The sequence below is a fragment of the Staurois parvus genome, unplaced genomic scaffold, assembly GCF_062004578.1.
Source record: "Staurois parvus isolate SC_StPar_1 unplaced genomic scaffold, SC_StPar_1.0 ptg000048l, whole genome shotgun sequence".
NCBI lineage: Eukaryota > Metazoa > Chordata > Amphibia > Anura > Ranidae > Staurois > Staurois parvus.
The window spans coordinates 10,659,030-10,678,685 of record NW_028317844.1 but is presented as its reverse complement, the minus strand read 5'-3'; the positions used below and the strand labels follow the sequence as shown (position 1 = coordinate 10,678,685).

Below are 19,656 nucleotides of genomic sequence, written 5' to 3'. Positions count from 1 at the left end.
TTAATGTTGTTTAATTTCTATTTATGTTAATAGTTTTTAGTGCCTTGAAAATTATTGGGTGTATATACTGTATGTATGAGAGAAAGAGCGAGAGAGAGAGAGAGAGAGAGAGAGATTGTGACTTAATGAAAGGCAAGGGGATTGAGGGATGCTTTATATCGTCCTGCATGCAAACATATACTGTATAAGAAACTAAGATGGAATCATGTCTGAGTTTTCCAGGCCACCTTGGCAGTGTAGGATCTGAGTCTGGTTTTGCTTCCCACTTGTGACCATCATTAGGAGGAACAAATAAGAAAGGACTGGAGCAAGAGGTTGCTCAGGCCTGGTACTCAGGAATCTAATCCTGAGGGAGCTACATGTGGAGATTGTTCTGTAAGAGAAAGGAAAAAGGTTTGCCAAAGGCTTGCTTTTTTGTAGGTGACTGGGGTAAGCTCTTCACCTGTCAAAAAATAATCTAAACTGATTAGTTAGTGCCTGGATGGCAAGGATTTGTATTTGTTTTGTTTTTTTCTGTGCAAAACTTTTAAATTAAAGTGACTACAAATCCGGATTTTCAGAAAGACCTGCTGTTGGACTGCCTTTTTCCCAGGGAAGGTGATCCCCAGCTAACCCATATACTGTATACTATATATTTATATATATATATATATATATTCTCAGAGCACTATACATTTTCTAAAGAGAGCGCAGTAGTGGTCTATCACTGAAACCTTGTTCTGAGGTGAGTCTTCTCTGGCTCACTTGGGTAAGTAAATGTAAACTTCAGCTTCAGCTTATCAGCTCTATAAACATCGGGCTTTTCACTAGATTAGTAGACATTAGCATTACCATGGGATGTTCAGAAGAGGTAATACATTTCTCTCACATCTTACTAAACATTGGGATCAGATTATCTACAAGCATCAGGTTTCTTATTAAATTGGCCCAATGACACCTCCCTTTATTAACCCTGCTTTTACACCTGCTGTAAGAACTTCAAGATTTGGTCATGGTCTGAGGACAGTCACCATAGAATAGCCACGATAATACAAACAGAACCCAGTATTATCTCTATAGGAGCAGGTTCATGTAAATCCAGAATCATGGACCATTTGTTTCAGAGACATCAACTTCAATCTATCCCATATATCCTAAGGATTCAGTCACAACTCACACCATTTTCTTTCAGGTAGCTCCACCCACTTATGTAATATCTGTTATAAACTCAGTTTTCAATATAATTCCCATGCCTCCTCTACCTCATATGTGACTACTTGGGAAAATTAACTTCAAATGAAAATTATCAAGGAAGAATGGTACACATGTTTCACTTTTACTCACAAATTGTCTATTGTTAATAAAATTCAAGAAAGTAACTTTAATTGATCACCAAATGGTACAAGTGTCCAGATATATTTAATCATATATATTCTACTGTACCTGATACCTGTTGGTGATGTCACAGTGCTAAGGGGACTATGACTCATATATGGTCGTAATGTTTTCCAATACACATTTTTAAGCAAGGATTCTTAATCTTTATTGTAAGCTAACGGCAACTCAGATTGACAATATGCCTATAGTTGTATTACTTTCTATTTTCCTGGGACCTTTATATCAGCTAAAAAAAGATGTTCTCAGGTACTTTCTTTTGGCAGCAAGAGCAGTAATTCCCCAACATTGGAAGTCCACCATTATACCATCCATTATGGGCAGTGGGACTAGACACTATTAAGGATCTAGAATGGCTATCATCACAGGAATATGATAGAACAGAATAGTTTCTAAAATGTGACCTGCTTGATCATCTTTTCAACTCTTTCCAGAGTTCAGAACTTGGGTCACTTACTGATAAAACCTGAATAGTACCATGGTGGGAACACCCTCCCTCCTATATAGCTGTTTTCTCTACTTTTGACAGGACTGATACTTTGATATGTGTAATGACCTTCATTTCTAGGTTTATATAGATACATAAAAAACAATATATAGTATGTTAATACTTAGTTCATGAAGTGTATGTACACTTTTTATTTAGGACTTTGAATAATTTGTCATTTACCTATTTGCTTCTGAATATTTAAAAAATATGACTGAACCAAAATCACAATCTTATGACTCTAAGAGCTTCCAGAGTTTGATTAAAAAAAAAAAATGTTCTATGAAATTGTCACATACAAATTCAGAGTGCCAAATCAATCAACCAGTAGGGCACTGTAAATACAAAAGTATGTTTATTTGTGAGTGATTGTGAGTGTATAAAATCATTGAAAACCTTGATTGATTATCACGACTTTTACTATGATTTGACATAGATGTTGTTCTGAGTTAACAAGTCTAAAACAGTATGCAAGTTATCATAAATTGCTCCATATCTGTACTATAAAATAGTGGCTATGAATGTTCCATTGGCTCTTGGGGCATTAGATTGTTGTGTGCTTGGCCTCATCTTTTGTACTAAATTAGGGTTTAGCTCCATATTTTTACTTTAAAATCCGCCTGCTTTCTTTGCGTATTTTACAATATTTTAATGAATAATTTGAAACCCTTCTTCTAAAACTGGTTTTATATATATATATATATATATATATATATATATATATATAAATAAAACTTTGAATAGCATAAATGTACACTTTTGCAGGATTAGCTAATACATGCATTAAAGGAAATGTTTTTTTTAAATCCCCTCCCCCCTTCCCTCCAGAAACTTGTTACTGGCTTTTCACTGTGATGGCCACCCTCACTCTTCAAGAAGAATGAGCAGGATGCAAGAAAGCTTTACAGGAAATGACAGGAAAGATTTTCTACTATGAGGAAGTCCCATAGATTTACCCACCAGAATGGCCAGGCTTTCAGCGGTAACATGACTATATAGGCTGCTGCTGGCATTTGCAAAAGATTCTTTTTTTAAGACAGAGTCTTTTTTTAAGTCTCTCTCTTCAGGAGAAACTCTATTGGCTAAAAAAAATTGTAAACAGCCTATTCTTTATACACCTGTATACTCAAGATATAAAAGTGCATATATGTCCAACAACATATTTATGTCTACAGTTATCTGTTGTTCATTAAAACTGTGGGCTCTGTATTGTGCTGTAAAAACATGAAGTTTACAGCAGAGGAACAAACTTTCTTTTCATTAGATTTAATGCGTTCTCTATGCCATTTTATATGTAAATTAAAAACCAGATAATCAGCATTCAGCATACTAAACTTGCCATGTGCCAATCACTGTGAGTTCTTTGAAGAGCAAGTAGGCATTATAAATACACATTTTGTGCACTTTACTGCTGACAGTTCACTAGAATTTATGTCCTATAACTTTTAATGATAGTTCTGTATATTTCAGGAATGCCTAAGACACATTTTAAGAAAGGAACTGTCAACTGAAATAATGATAAGCTCCTCAAAATGACATACCTTGTATTGCCGCTGAAAGCTGCTGAGTGACAAGAAGTTGCTACTGACAATCACAGCGCATGCTTTGTTGTACCTTTCAGTATGGGTTTCCCCAAATTCTGTGGCTCTTCCAGGCTTCAAACATGAAGACGGTGGATAGATTGTTTTATGCATTATAGATGATATGCCAGTCTGTTACCAAATCTCAACTCTGTCTAAATTTCTAATCATTTATGTGCAAAGAAAACTTTTGACGATTTAACCATATCATTTTCATTAGAACCTTTGTCATTTTTGCACCAGTAAAATGTACAATGTTTATTTGCAATAATTTGTATAACAGAAAGCTATTATTATATTATTTTAACCTTTTATTATTTAGTTTTGGATAACTCAAAACAATTTTATATATCAACTTTTTACAAAAAATGTTTAACCAAACCACATATAGGAGACTAGAATATTAGCCAAAAGGGGACTTAATTTGTTAACTTCAATGCAATGCGTGTGCTATGTTTTTTTGAAGCGTATTTATTTATTTATTAACTCGGTATTGCAAAAGGGTCAATACAATTGGATTTTTTAAATACACTTTTGGTGAATTTGTATATATATGTATATGTGTGTGCATATATATATATATGCAGTAAACAAGGTAGTTATTCAATTACTATGAGGTCCATAGCCTCATGCTAGCATTGTTTAGGCATCTGGACATACAGGTGAAACTCAAAAAATTTGAATATCGTGCAAAAGTTCATTTATTTCAGTAATGCAATTTAAAAGGTGAAACTAATATATGAGATAGACTCATTACATGCAAAGCAAGATAGTTGAAGCCGTGATTTGTCATAATTGTGATGATTATGGCTTATAGCTAATGAAAACCCCAAATCCACAATCTCATAAATTTAGAATATTGTGAAAAGGTGCAATATTCTAGGCTCAAAGTGTCCCACTCTAATCAGCTAATTAAGCCATAACACCTGCAAAGGGTTCCTGAGCCTTTAAATGGTCTCTCAGTCGGGTTCAGTAGGAATCACAATCATGGGAAAGACTGTTGACCTGACAGTTGTGCAGAAAACCATCGACACCCTCCATAAGGAGGGAAAGCCTCAAAAGGTAATTGCAAAAGAAGTTGGATGTTCCCAAAGTGCTGTATCAAAGCACATTAATAGAGAATTATGTGGAAGGGAAAAGTGTGGAAGAAAAAGGTGCACACGCAGCAGGGATGACCGCAGCCTGGAGAGGATTGTCAGGAAAAGGCCATTCAAAAGTGTTGGGGACTTTCACAAGGAGTGGACTGAGGCTGGAGTCAGTGCATCAAGAGCCACCACACACAGACAGATCCTAGACATGGGCTTCAAATGTCGTATTCCTCTTGTCAAGCTGCTCCTGAACAACAAACAACGTCAGAAGCGTCTTACCTGGGCTAAAGAAAAACAGACCTGGTCTGTTGCTCAGTGGTCAAAAGTCCTCTTTTCTGATGAGAGCAACTTTTGCAGAAGAATGGAGAGGCACACACTGCAAGATACTTGAAGTCTTTTGTGAAGTTTCCACAGTCTGTGTTGATTTGAGGAGCCATGTCATCTGCTGGTGTTGGTCCACTGTGCTTCATTAAGTCCAGGGTCAACGCAGCCATCTACCAGGAGATTTTGGAGCACTTCATGCTTCCTTCTGCAGACGAGCTTTATGGGGATGCTGACTTCATTTTCCAGCAGGACTTGGCACCTGCCCACACTGCCAAAAGCACCAAAACCTGGTTCAATGACCGTGGGATTACTGTGCTTGATTGGCCAGCAAACTTGCCTGACCTGAACCCCATAGAGAATCTATGGGGCATTGCCAAGAGAAAGACATGAGACTGAACAATGCAGAAGAGCTGAAGGCCACTATTGAAGCATCCTGGTCTTCCATAACACCTCAGCAGTGCCACAGGCTGATAGCTTCCATGCCACGCCACATTGAGGCAGTAATTGCTGCAAAAGGGGCCCAAACCAAGTACTGAGTACATATGCACGCTTATACTTTTCAGAGGTCTGATATTGTTCTATGTACAATCCTTGTTTTATTGATTGCATGTAGTATTCTAATTTTCTGAGATTGTGGATTTGGGGTTTTCATGAGCTGTAAGCCATAATTATCACAATTATGACAAATCACGGCTTAAACTATCTTGCTTTGCATGTAATGAGTCTATCTCATATATTAGTTTCACCTTTTAAGTTGAATTACTGAAATAAATGAACTTTTGCACAATATTCTAATTTTTCAAGTTCCACCTGTAAATTAAGCTGGAGAAGGTTAGTACTGTGAAAAATGTAAGTGCGTCCAGGGGTTCAGCTTTATTGTTTATAATTATGGAAAAAGTGTTATTGCAACTATATGATATAACTTGCTGCAGAACAGTAATCTCCTAATAAGTCAGTGCAATGGTATTCAGTATTGGAATTCATAGCTGTTTTAAAATGTGCGCTATAAATTATGACCCATTATATATACTAAGGCAATAGAAAAACTTAGTTTTGGCTGCTATCATCCTTAGATTTTACATTAGCTCTATGTGATAAACACACACTATTAATATCTAGTGATATTCCATGCTATACTCAATGTAATAAGATACTGAAGCTCCCAGAAAAGGCTGCATAAAGTCTGTATAATATATAGTGCTAGAAAATACCTAGGTAAGGGAAGCATATACTAGTAATAGCATCTAATGATGGTGATAATTATTGTTTTTTTTCCTTTTTAAAAACCTAGAATTTTATAGCCTAGAGCTGTTCTTAAAAAAGTTGTCCTCCTTTTCACATTTTTATATAATCAGCAATTATCACTCTACTAAACTATAAGCATCTAACAAGAGTAATTTTGTAGCCTTAAAAAAATTGCCCAATCCATCCCCAGTGTCTTTTCTCCACATTGGGTGCCTGCATTTTTTTTTTTTGCATTTACATGCCTAGAAGGTGGCTACAAGCTGTCAATCACGGCCCACATTCAACATTTCTATGCAAATGCTAAGAATCTACCGTGTCCTCTCAATGAAAACTGTATCCCTTACAAACTGCTTATTTCATAAGAAGGGCAGCAATGATATATGAAATTAACAAAATACTCCTGGAATACTGTGCAGAGATTGCGGACAAGTGAGGTTGTATATTTTGATTGCTACAGAGTACTTATACATTTTATATATATCCTTTAAAAGAAAGGCATATTCTATAGTGTTCACATATGGGATGTTCTCTAAATCATGAAGGATGATTAACTCCATTCACAGTGAAAAACAATGGGGGGGGGGGTGGATAGTTCCAAACAAACCAAAGAGCATTTTGCTCAAAAAAGAGCTTGCAGGGTAATTTTCATGATTGCTTTTATGTCAAATACCATGACAGTCACAGAAAATCAATCAAATGAATTAATTTACTATGTGGAGTTGATTTGCTAAAAGAATAGGAAAGTGTTACTTTGTATAGTGAATGCTCACTTAGCTTAGTGAAAGGTGAATTTGCACTGCCTTCAATCATCTCTTCAGGTGTAAGCAAATATCCTGTTATTTTACTTTCTATGATTATGTATTGAGTAGCTAATTACATATTTTCTACCCATTTAGTGAATCACCACCGCTAAGTAGTTAATGTTCACTTATCTTGGTAAAAGGGGTAAATGTGTGTTCATGTATAAGAAAAAATTACTACACTATGTGAACTAATTCTAGTCCTTTAGTAAATCAAAATCAGATGTGTGATGATCTGGCATGAGGTTAATTTTTGATGTAATGCTATATGTGTCATTATGGCAATCAGGAAATATAATTTGTATAATCTCCTTTTTTGTTACCGGACTTCGACAAGTACAGCAAAATAACTTTACTAACTTACATATTATCATAGTTCACTGATACAGATTTTTTGCAGTCAAGAATGTTCACTTGAATATTCACTTAGCTTAGTGAATGAGCTTAGTGTTCACTTTGAATACCCGATCATGTGCAGGCAAATTGTTGACAAACAATATTTATTGTAAATTGTACACTGATTGTTAAAGTGTGACTGCTTCTCATTCAGGCTTGGGAATGCTGGATGGACTAATATACTGTATTTCCTGCTATTCCCTGTCTGTAGTTCCATAGCAGCCTTATGGATGTACCCGTGATTAAATATTAAATAATAACAATGAAAATAATGTTGGGTAAACTATTTTTTGTAAGGGGTACAATGAGCAATCATTGTTGATACATTACTGTCGGAACAACACGTTTTAATATATAATGATTGTGCATTTCAGACGGATGCAGCCCTCATGTATGATGCCGTTCATGTAGTTTCAGTAGCAGTACAGCAGTTTCCACAAATGACGGTCAGCTCATTACAATGTAATCGGCATAAACCTTGGCGATTTGGTTCTCGGTTTATCAGCCTCATTAAAGAGGTAAGTTCTTGATTTTAACATAATTTCACAAATAAAACATAGAACTGGCCTGGCATTTACAACACAAAAACATATTTTGAACAATGCTGCACATGCATACACATGCTAAAATGATTCAGTATTTAAATAGAAATACTTTGTTTCACATATTGCATTATATGTTACATTGATAAATTGTGCAAAGGTTAACCAATAATATTTACTGTATAATCTAAATAATACTGCTTGATTTATCAGTCCACTTTGGTATTCAAGAAAATCTCCATCTAGTAGTATCACTATATAAATCAGTCATATGATGCATTAATATTATTCCTTCAGAATGTCAGAAATATGACAAGTTTGTCATTTAAAAAATTATTTTTCTATATCTGTCATCCACACATGCATATATATGAATTTATATTCCAGTACTCTACTTAAACATCTTTTCTATTCTACTCTCTGTCAGATGAACTGCCATCTTTATTAAAAAAAAGTTCAGCTTTCCCTTAAAGCGTCACTAAAGGCAAAACTTTTTTTTTCATTTTGGAAAGCGTAAGAGGAGGTTATAACCCTTGCCAGGATTTTTTTGCTATCTGTGTCCCATTAGGGAGATTTCCTGTCCAATAGCCAAAAAGGGAAGTGAGAAAAAAAAACCCAAAGTGAGGGAATACCAGCGTGTCACCAGGGTCACCAGAACTATTGTCCCCATTGGAAGATATAACCTCTATTTTTGTTCTGACATCAACCCAAAACGTGCAATTTTATCTTACTTTCACTTTTGATGAAAACTGTAAACAGGAAAAATAGAGAGGGTGAATCTCCCTCAGACAGACAGACAGACAGCAATACAAACTCACAGGGGTTTTAATCCCTCTTCTCTCTATCCATAACTAAAAAGAAATCATTTTTACTTTAGTGACACTTTAAGTAGGTCTAAACCTAATCGCTAAAAAGGCACATAAGTTGTTACTATAACTTCAAAAGTTGTTTTCAATTTTTTTAATTTGCAGTTTTCATTAAAAGAATACTTTGAAACTTTGCCATCAAGATCCTTATTTAGGCACTTTAAAGGTTTATTTTCTAATGCTGGTTCACTCAGAATCTCGTGCACTTCAGCATGGAAACCAGACATTGAACAAGCTAGGGTTAGAAGCTGATTGGCTACCATGCACAGGTGCACAAGATTCCAAGTGAACCAGCTTTAGTAAATAAAACCCTTACTTATTAAAAGGGATGAGCTACTGGTCTGAATTTTGCTTATGTGGAGGTTCGGCAAATGGACAAACTAAATTGGTGTTCAGCGAAGATGATCCTCCTTCGGCAGCAGGGAGTGATACATTTAGTAGCGGTATTACTAACACTGCTAAATGTGGTAGATTCCCCTTTGACTGATTGTTAGAAAGCTTGCCATTGCGGGTAGCCCATCAACTATGACTTATTACCTGGTCCTTTCATAATTCTTGACTGATAGCAGAATGTAAACAGAGGGGAAAGGACTGTAAAATGGTGTGAGATCCCCCATAATTCATACTAGACCCTTTGGGTCTGGTATGGATTCTAAGGGGGATGCTGTGCCATAAAAACTTCTGTGTTTCCTGTCAAAATTAATACCAGACCCTCCAGGGCTTGGTATAAAGGGAATCACATGCAAAAATTTAGAAGAAAGCAAAGTCCCTCAAAATCCACATCAGATTCTGATCCGAACATGCAGCCTGACTGGCCAGCAAAGGGGGGACAAATGCTGCCGATGAGGGGCTTATTGGATTCTAAGAGCCCTCGTTAACAATAAGGGGGGCCCAGATACCCTCTTCTCATTTAAATAAGTAAGGTGCACATAGTACCCCTATTCATTCACACAGAAAAGTAAAAAGTAAATAAACACAGATCTAGCTTTTGACAAGTTCTTTAGTGAAAACAAAAAGTTAAATGTTCTTAATCATTAATCATAAACTTAGTGATGCAGATCTATGTCAATCACAATGAATGACACTCCCGACACTTACTTGCCATGAATGACATCTCCCTGCCCTCACTGCTAAATGTAAAGAAAGGACAAGGGTTCCCAGATAACATCCATGACAAAGTCTGTGAGTGAAGACTTCCAAGATGACACCATAGTGAGGAGAGCGGCCCAGACCAGGATAGCATAGATATGCCTTCTGATGAAGAGGAGGCACTGCCTGGTGCACATAGCAGCAGACAGGACAAAGCCAAAAGCTGCACCCTCTCCCTCTGCATCCCTAAGAAACAAGCTGCTGGTTAGTAAGAGACTGAGGCAGACACAGCAGAGAGCTGCAGGGGGAGGAAGACACTGACACACTATCTGCCTTTCCCACCTGATAATCCAACCTCAAACTACACACTGAAACAGATGCTGTTATCAAGGAAGGATTTCCAAAAAGACCTACACAAATCTGTGTTTGCAATCCTGGTTAATCATGTAGGTAAGAGAAGAGCTCACATTGAATCGAAGTGGGAAGAATGCACCAAAACCTAACATGAGTTAGTGGATGCGCATGACAACCATACTGCTGAAATTCAGATGTTTAAATATAAAATTGCTGACCTGGAAGATAGATCCCAGAGATAAATAATATACAATTTAGAGGTATCACTGAATCAGTAATCAGTACTAAGTTTATACCCTATCTTCAACAGCCATTCAAAATACTACTACCTACGCAACTTTCAAAATTATATTATCGACTGTGCTCAAAGAGGTTTAAACTGTCCCCCAGAGATGTCTTAGCGAGGGTGCACATGTCAAGGAGAAATTGATGTCAGCATCTAACTCTTTTTAATTGCCCTTCAAAAGAGCAAAGCTCTGGAAGGAGGCTAAACCTCAAAAGTGTGAGGTACTGTGTCTTTAGGAATTGCATCTTCACAATTTCAAACCTCCAAAATGCCATATTTACTACTTCTCCAATGCCACTAAAAACAGAAAGGCATAATGATAATGATAGCTATGCACAACACTCTGCCTAGCTACTGCACCTAGATGAAGATTCTAATGGTAGATATATCATTCTTTCAACATTCGTAAACAATCAGACGTTTACCATAATTAACCTAAATGCCCCTAATCATCACAAGAAAAGTTAATACTCTGCCCTTATGCACAAAATTCAACAACATGAGCGCAAACACTTAATTTTCTGTGGAGACATGAATTAACTTGTAGAATCTTCCATAGGTTCCTCTTTTGAACAGAAAGCACACTACCACCGTCTCTTCTTTTCTACAGCCTGAAGATTTCTTTATGCTTGATGCTGTCACCATGACACTGAAAGGAATTGACCCCAAGGGCTTATTTGAGGATAGACCTATTGCTTATTGATAAATATACCTGACAAACAATCACTAAGGCCCAATTTGGGTTGTTTACATGGTCTGACCGTGCCCCTGTCTCCACTCAATGTCTATCTGAACCCTCACCTAGCTCCTCCACAGTTTTGAAGGCTTAATGCCTCACCTTTAAGCACCCCAGCATGCAAAGATTCAGTCTGTTTTCTGGTTCTATAACAATAGGAACTATGGTATCTGCACAAAGCGTACATCGGGGGACTATTAATTAGGTTAATCACCACAGAGAAATGGAAATAATTAGAAATAATTATCTAGTTAAGAAATTACTGTATATTTGAGAATTGGAGAAAAAGCATAAGACCTCACTTACTAAAGAAGACTAAGCTCACCTTGGTATCCGCAGACATCAACCCACTACACATTTCCAGTAAGGACACGATAAATACATTAGAAAGCTCAAACTCAACTCCTATTCTCAGGGAAACAAAATAACCTCCCTTTTGGCTAAGTACACCAAATGTCAACTTGCTTGAAAGAAAACAAAATACCTTTTCTTCATAGATACAAGATTCAAAAAATAGCCAACAGATATCACTAACTCTTTCAGTGAAGTTTACTTTCAATTATATAATCAAAATACATCTTCCATGCCATCAATTCTTTCTGGACTCCATTAATCTGCCAACTGTAACCCTTAACTAACTTGTGAGTCTATCCACTCCATTTACAGAAACAGGAATTAAAAAAGTGATCTCGTTGTTATCCATAAATAAATCCCCTGGGTCATATGGATTTATGTTATCAATGAAATCTTCAGCTGCTCACATCCCATCTATGTAATATGTTCAGCCATATTTTAGATACAGAAAACTCACCTAGGAAAACCCTTGAGGCACTCATAGTGACCATCCCTCAAAGCAGGCAAATCTCCAGACCACCTTGCCTCTGCCTCTACCAATCTTCACCACACTCAGTCAATCCTGAACAATTTCATTTAAAGTAAAACAAAAGTGTATAAAAAATTCTATCTTATGCACCCCTATGAGGGTGTTTAGAATGGGAACACCAGACATTATGTAGTATTCAGGGGCGGACTGACCATTCGAGCACTGCCCGAAGGCCCGAGGTCAGTAGGGGGCCCCATGAAATGCCCCTGGTACCATTTATAGGCTTTTTTGGGTGTGCTTTGAGTGTGGGCAAGGACACAGGGGTCCCATGATCCCCTATTGCCCGGGGGCCCCATGAGTTGTCAGTCCGCTCCTGGTAGTATTATAAAGCTACCATTATAGCTCAATCCAAATAGTGGTAGTCCACATCCCACATTGCCTCATGGCTACAAATTGAGGCTGAGGCCCTAAACATGAATCTTAAACTGGTCTTAAGTGCTTCCCTGCTCCACCACTACTTCCATACAAAATCCTGGATATGATAACGGCAACACTCCTCTTCGAGGATACCACATACGGTTCTGCAATACTTCCTTCTTCTAACCTTGGAACTCCTATTTGAGAGCAGCAACCTTTTGTCACAGAGGGTGTTCAGTATGTCAAGGATTTGCTCAGTGACACTAATATTAGAATGTTTCAGGATCAACACTACAAAATTATGGCATCCATGGTTACAAGACCCCAGATGAATTACTTTAGAATCTACCTCTTCCAGGCCCCCTGCCTATCACTCCTTCTTACCATTTTGACCAGCCCTCATCTGTTGCTTCTACTTTTCTTGACCCACCCTTCTCATAACAATATACTCAGGAAATATCAGAATGCTTCTTAATTTTAATGATCACATTTTACAAAAAATATAATCTATATTTGTTAATTGTTCTTTAGCTGCTTTAAGCATATTTTGTAGAGTGTGCGACTCTTGAGCTCACTCTTCTAATGGTGACAATTTACTTTTGTTTTTAAATTCTACAGCCTAGCTAAGTGTATGTAATTACTCTTGGGCATCAATAGTACTACAGCTATGTTGTTGTATACTAACATTTGATTCCTTACTTAATTGTAACTGTGTTAATACTTTTCCTGTTTGTTTTCTTTTTTGTTGCTGTTGTGAATATAGTACAACAAGAAATAGTCTGGTGCAGATTTTTCTTGGGGGGGCATTCTTTTCTGTATGGGATTCTCCCTTAAAATACATTCCAGACACAAATGATCTGGTATTAATATTGAGGGGGCACCCCAGCAATTATATTTTTGTGCAGAGTCCACTTTATATTCATAGCAGACCCTCATCAAGGATTGGGTTTGCTTTGCATTTTTAGGGGGATTTTGTATTGCATGGGGTGCCTCACTAACATCTATATCAGACCCTCATATAGGATACGAGTCTGATTTAGATGAAGGGGATCATCAGCCACTTTGATTACAACCAACAGTAAGCAGCTGGGAGCTGTCATTTACCAACAATTGAAATATAAAATTTTTCTTTGCAAATTTTACATTGATAATATTGCTCTTTAGGCATTATTAAAATTGCTGCTTTCCACCAAATGGAATTTTTTATAAACATTTTTGCTTTGATACATGTTACCCAGGACTGAGATCAGCACCCCATGCCATTTGTTTGACAATTCCTTGCCTATAAGCCCTATTATCCTTGTCACTTACCCCCTGGTTGAGACCAGAAGTGGCTGTACTGATACAAATTGCACAGATATGGGCCAATGTTGTCACTATCAGTGAAATTCAATGGTGTGCAGCCAACAATGGAATAAATGTATTTGGTAAGTGTCTGAAAGAGACTGGAAGAGATCAGTAACACTAAGATGCATAGAAGGTAAAATGTTATTAACCACTTGCCTTCTGCCTTATAGCAGAAGTACTGCTACAGGGCGGCATGGCTTATGTATGTATACGTCATTTGCATTACTGGGTAGGGGTATGCGCCGCCCTACCCAAGCCGCTATTGGCAGCTAGGGATGTCAATCACTGACTCGGTGATTGATGGCAAAGCTGACAGGGAAGAGACCTGTGTGTAAACAACACAGATCCCTCTCCTGTCATCCTGGACATGGTGCTTTGTATCTCTCTGCACAGCAGAGAGATACAAAGAAGCATGTCTTCCAAGTAAAACAGCACACAGTGTACAACACAAACAGCATACAGTTAACCCTTTGATCACCTAGATGTTAACCCCTTCCTGCCCAGAGTCATTAGTAAAGTAAAGTAAACTCTGGTCACACTGGATGCGAATTGGCATGCGTTTTGCATGCCATGCGACTGAAGATTGCATGCCAAATCGCAGCCTATTGTCCGCAATTAGGGCTCTCATATTTCTAAAGAAGTACATGCACTACTTTTGGTGCGATTTGCATAGACATCTTTATTGACTGTCTTGCAAATCACACCTGAAATTGGCATGTCATTGAACTTTGAAATCGTGCAACTTCACTGTATCTCACACGATTTCAAAGTAGGGTTTGATGTGACCGGGGTGTAATGCCAAACACTAATTTTGGAACCTTTCCTTTTTCATCTCACTTCCAAAAACAAATAAACAAAGGAAGGAAGAAAATGATGCCCTCAGTCAGATGGATGGACCAAGATGGTCAGATTCAGTTCCCAGGCTGCCATTTAGACATTAATGATACAAATGAGTGGTGAAAGCCTGCTGCTTTATCATAAAATGTCACACAGAGAAACAGGGGGAGGATAATACACCTTACTGTCCTTGTAGCATGTGTGTTTGTAACCACAGCTAATCACTGAAATGTAGCTTTTAGTCATGCTGTAGTGATAGTAGATTTTTTTTTCAAATACATTGGTTTTCCATCAGTTTTTAGAGAATTTCTAACAATAAAAATAAAGAAACATTTGGAAATAATGTAAAAACAAAGAATGTAAGGTAAGATTGCAAATGGAAATGTACTGTATGTATTGCATATACTAAACGGGTAATTTAAAAAAAATTAAATTCTTTTTTCTAAAGTTCATTTTCTGTTAAAGGCTGAATTGTTAAACCTTACAACAATTTCATAGGTCTTTCAGAAGTTAGATCTTTGCTTTTAAAGGATAATTTCACCTTTAGAACTTGTTACATGTTAAAGTGTAACTAAAGGCAATAACCCTTGTCAATTGTTTGTTTTTTTGCCAACTGTGTTCAATTGGGGAGATTTCCCTTGACGTCCTGTCCCATAGCCAAAACAGGTAGTGAAAGGAAATTCCAATGTGCCTCCGGGGTCACCAGAACTAGTGTCCCCATTGGAAGATTTCCCCTCTATTAGTGTTCTGATATCAACCCAAAATTTGCAATTTTATTTTACATTTACTTTTGATGATAACAATGAACAGGACAAATAGAGTGAGAGAATCTCCCTGAAGGGAACACAGAAAGCTTTAAAACTGATAGGTGTAATCCCTCAGCACTCCTTTAGTTACACTTTAAACATGTACATAGGTTGTAACATGTTCCAGCTCCTACCCCTTACCCACTGAGCCCCCTCTGTGACAGATGGGGGTTCTTCTCTTCGCAGCTACTGTCACAAATGCATCTTAGGCACAACCCTGTCATTCATTCACAGAGATCAGTGAAAGAAGAAACTACCAGGCCAGATTGTAATAGTTGTAGTACCTTTCCACTCTATACAAGACTACAAGTTTTGCCGTTATTTATACTTTATTGCCATATGTAGATAAATAAGAATGAAAAATATATTTCTGTTATGAAACTATTTGTTTTTATTTTGTCATTGTGGTTCTAAAGGCAGAAGGTTTTTTTTTCAACCTTACTGCTTTCTATGCAGTAAGGCAAAAAAAACCTTCTTCATGTAGCTTCCCCCGCAACCCCCCTAAATACATACCTGAGCCTCATCGCGATCCAACGATGTGCATGAGAGCCAAGGCTCTCTTGGCTACCTTGCTCCTTATTGGCTCAGATACAGCAGCAGGAGCCATTGGATCCCGCTGCTATCAATCCAAGACAGTGACAAGAAGTGGGGAGGTGTGGCTGAGCCCAGTTCTGTGTGTTTTATCACTTAATTAAAATGGTGTAATGCTTTTCCTGTTGTTTACCTCTGCTAAGATATTATATCATATGTACCATTCAAATTTATTTTGTGGCACAGTAATTTTACATATGTATTTCAGATCAGGTGTTTGATGCAGTCAGTCACCTATAACACTTTATAATTCAAGGCTTTTTAGAGGCCACATAGCATTAAGATATCCTTTAATTACAATGTCAAAATATGTAGATACTCTTGCAAGCACAAATACTCTGACAAAACAAGATCAGCCACAAGGCAAACTATTTAAATGTGTTGAATATTTTATCTTTTTTATTTTTGAAAACATTAATATCATCTCTTTTATGTACCTTACTCATGCAAATTGTATTTTCTACCTTAGGCTCACTGGGAAGGCCTTACAGGCAGGATAACTTTCAACAAAACCAATGGCTTACGGACTGACTTTGATTTAGATGTGATCAGTCTTAAGGAAGAAGGCCTTGAAAAGGTACTTGATATGTTTTAACTTTTGGATCAGGATTAACACATATATTGAAATGTGGTGAGATTTGCTTTGATGTAGCAGTTGTTTATAGTTTGCTTCATCCTGAGACATTAAATTGAATTTAAACTATTAGTAATACAATAAACTGCTAATGACCATGCCCAAGAGTGTTTTAAAGAAATGAAACTAGTAAAATGCTGAAGGTAAATTAAAAATCTGCATATTCCCTGTACGGTATTTGCCAGGTAATTGCATCTGATTCATTATGCACCTGAATAATATGATATATTTTGCAAATGGAAAAGTAAACTTGTATTAAAATGTTTTGTATATAATGGAGTTAATTTACTAAAGGTGTGCAAGCTGTTATCAAATTGAATGTTAATAAATAAGGGGAGCTTTATTTATTTATGGTACTTATATAGCGCTGTCAATTTACGTAGCGCTATTACATATGTATTGTACATTCACATTAGTCCCGAACCCTCAAGGGCGTACAATCTAAGTTCCCTAACTCACATTCATACATACACATATTAGGGACAATTTTAGACAGGATCCAATTAACTTACCAGCATGTCTTTGGAGAGTGGGAGGAAACCGGAGTACCTGGAGGAAACCCACGCAGGCACAGGGAGAACATGCAAACTCCAGGCAGGTGGTGCCATGGCTGGGATTCGAACCAACGACCCTAGTACTGCCAGGCGGAAGTGTAAACCATTTAGCCACTGTGCTGCCCTGAGTTCACTTTGGATACCCAATTCGTTAGGAAAATTAAAAAAAATGTTTTGTTAGAACATGATTTGTTTTTTGAACTCAAGGCGATTTTATTTGCTAAAAGCAAATAGACTATTCACTTTGCATGGGAATTATAACACAGCATAGTGATGAGCTAAAGTTCGGCGGACCTCTATCATCCAATCATGAGCAAGCATATGATTGGGTAATCTTTGAAAATTGAATTTTCACCACATTCACTGAACTATGGGAAATTTCTCTGCAAAATAAAACTTCTCTTGAAACATGAACAGCGTATTTAATTATCAATACCTATGTCACATAATTCACTAAGCTCAGTGAATGTTCACTTTCCTAAGTGAACAGTCTATGTTGCTTTAGTAAAAAATGTCCAATACTGTACACTTTGTTCCTTTTAAAAGAATTCAATAATTAGTTAGCTATGAGTGGAATTTTCTAAAATTTAAAATGTATTATACCTCCAGTGGATTTTCTGTTTTGACTTAAATGTGCCGCTAAATCTCTCTTTTTGGGGGGGACTTTTTTTCTTTTTTCTGGGCTGCATTGAAATGAAACTACATGGCCAAAAACTGTTTTGAAAATTAATCTGTGAATTAACCATGCTGTTGAAATTCTATCTTGTGCTTTTAAAAGTAATGCAGTGCCATAATGCTGTTCATTTACAGTATTTTGAAATGTAATACATTATGAATTAAAAAGTGTTGATACCATAGTGAGTTCAGATTCAAATAGTGTAAGATAATTTGAAATGTGTTATATCTATTTGAATTCAGGGCAAGGAAGTAATGAAAGTTTTATTTGCTCGAATTTATGTTAGTCTAAAATAATATTTAATTTTCATAAATGTCATAATTCATTGCTATGATATGGTTAAAGTATTACACATTCATTTGAAGCTACTAACAAGGGAAAGTTAATTTAAGTGTATGTAAAGTCAAAACTTTACTTTTTGTTTTGGATGGAGCAAGGTAGTATTAGAACCCCAGTAAAGTTTTCACTGCTGTCCATGCCCTGACTGGGTAGATTCTTCTGAAAGGGGACTCCTGTTCTAGGAACAGCTGTCTAAGAGGGAATTCCACTCACTTCATAGAGATTTCCTCTCATTTCCTGCTGTCTCTCCAAGAGCAGAGGAAATACTCTTAATAAGCAAAATAAACTTTCAGGGAGTTTACCAATTCTATACTTTACCAAAAACTAAAGAAAAATGTTTTGTCTATGCACTCACTTAATGTTTTGGACATGTGTTGGAAATTTCTATTGGCCACAATGGTGCCCTGGCTTTAGCAATATTACTAGCTTTATACATGTGTAGTTGCTCTTCCCTTGTTATTGCAAACAGCAATAAAGAAACATCCCACCTTAACTGAAAGCTAGTCTTCAACTAAGTTCATGAGTTGCTGTCTGGAATGATTGGATGGTAGCCAGGCCTAAAACATATTAGTCATGCTGTAGCACAGAACAGGAAAAGCTAGAATACTGACAGACCTTGATGTCATGGATCCATAGGTTTTAAAATATGATTGTGAATTTGTAACTGCATGTTAAGCTGATTTTGTGAATAGGGTGAAGTTGTGTTCAATATGAATATCCAAAAGGTGCAACGGAAATTAACCACTTGCCTTCCGGAAGATTTACCCCCCTTAATGACCAGGCTATTTTTTGCTATTCGGCACTGCGTTATTTCAACTGGTAATTGTGTGGTCACACAATGCTGTACCCAAACAAAATTTATGTATTTTTTTTCACATAAATAGAGCTTTCGTTTGGTGGTATTTGATCACCAATGTTTTTTTTATTTTTTTGTGATATAAATGAAAAAAAGACTAAAAATGTTGAAAACCCCCCCAATATTTTTTTACTTTTGATTATAAAAAATATACAGTAAACTCAAAGTTAGTCACAAATTTAGGCCAAAATGTATTCTGCTGCATGTCTTTGGTAAAAAAAAATCCTAATACATGTATTTTCCAGCGTATAAGACGACTTTTTACCCCTTGAAAATCTTCTCAAAAGTCGGGGGTCATCTTATATGCCGGTATACTGACACTTTTAAGGGGGGTGGCGCGGTGCCGCCGCCCCCCCCTTCCAAAGGAAGGGACACTAAGTACAGGGGTGGGCAGGGGTTGCTGTTTCTTACCTGGCTCCGGTCCCACGAGGATCTGGTCCATGAAGCACGGCTGCTTCTTCAGTTCGGCCACTGGATGTTCACGTGGCTGCGCAGCTCTGCCTCCTCACCGGTGATTGGCCGCCAGAACTGTAGCTCAGGAAAGGCACACAGGCGGCCAATCACCGATGAGGGGGCGGAGCCGAGCGGCCCCGCGAAAATCGAGTGAAG

General features: G+C 37.2%; 1 protein-coding gene across 2 annotated transcripts in view; it reads left to right on the top strand.

Annotated features, from left to right (window-relative positions):
* GRIK2 (glutamate ionotropic receptor kainate type subunit 2) overlaps positions 1–19,656 on the top strand; it is an 855,383-nt gene that overhangs the window by 558,050 nt on the left and 277,677 nt on the right. For both annotated transcript variants that reach the window (XM_089665163.1, XM_089665154.1), the window contains 2 exons: positions 7,669–7,812; positions 16,458–16,565. In XM_089665163.1, coding sequence (XP_089521289.1) covers positions 7,669–7,812; positions 16,458–16,565 — 252 coding nt within the window. The remainder of the gene's footprint in view (positions 1–7,668; positions 7,813–16,457; positions 16,566–19,656) is intronic.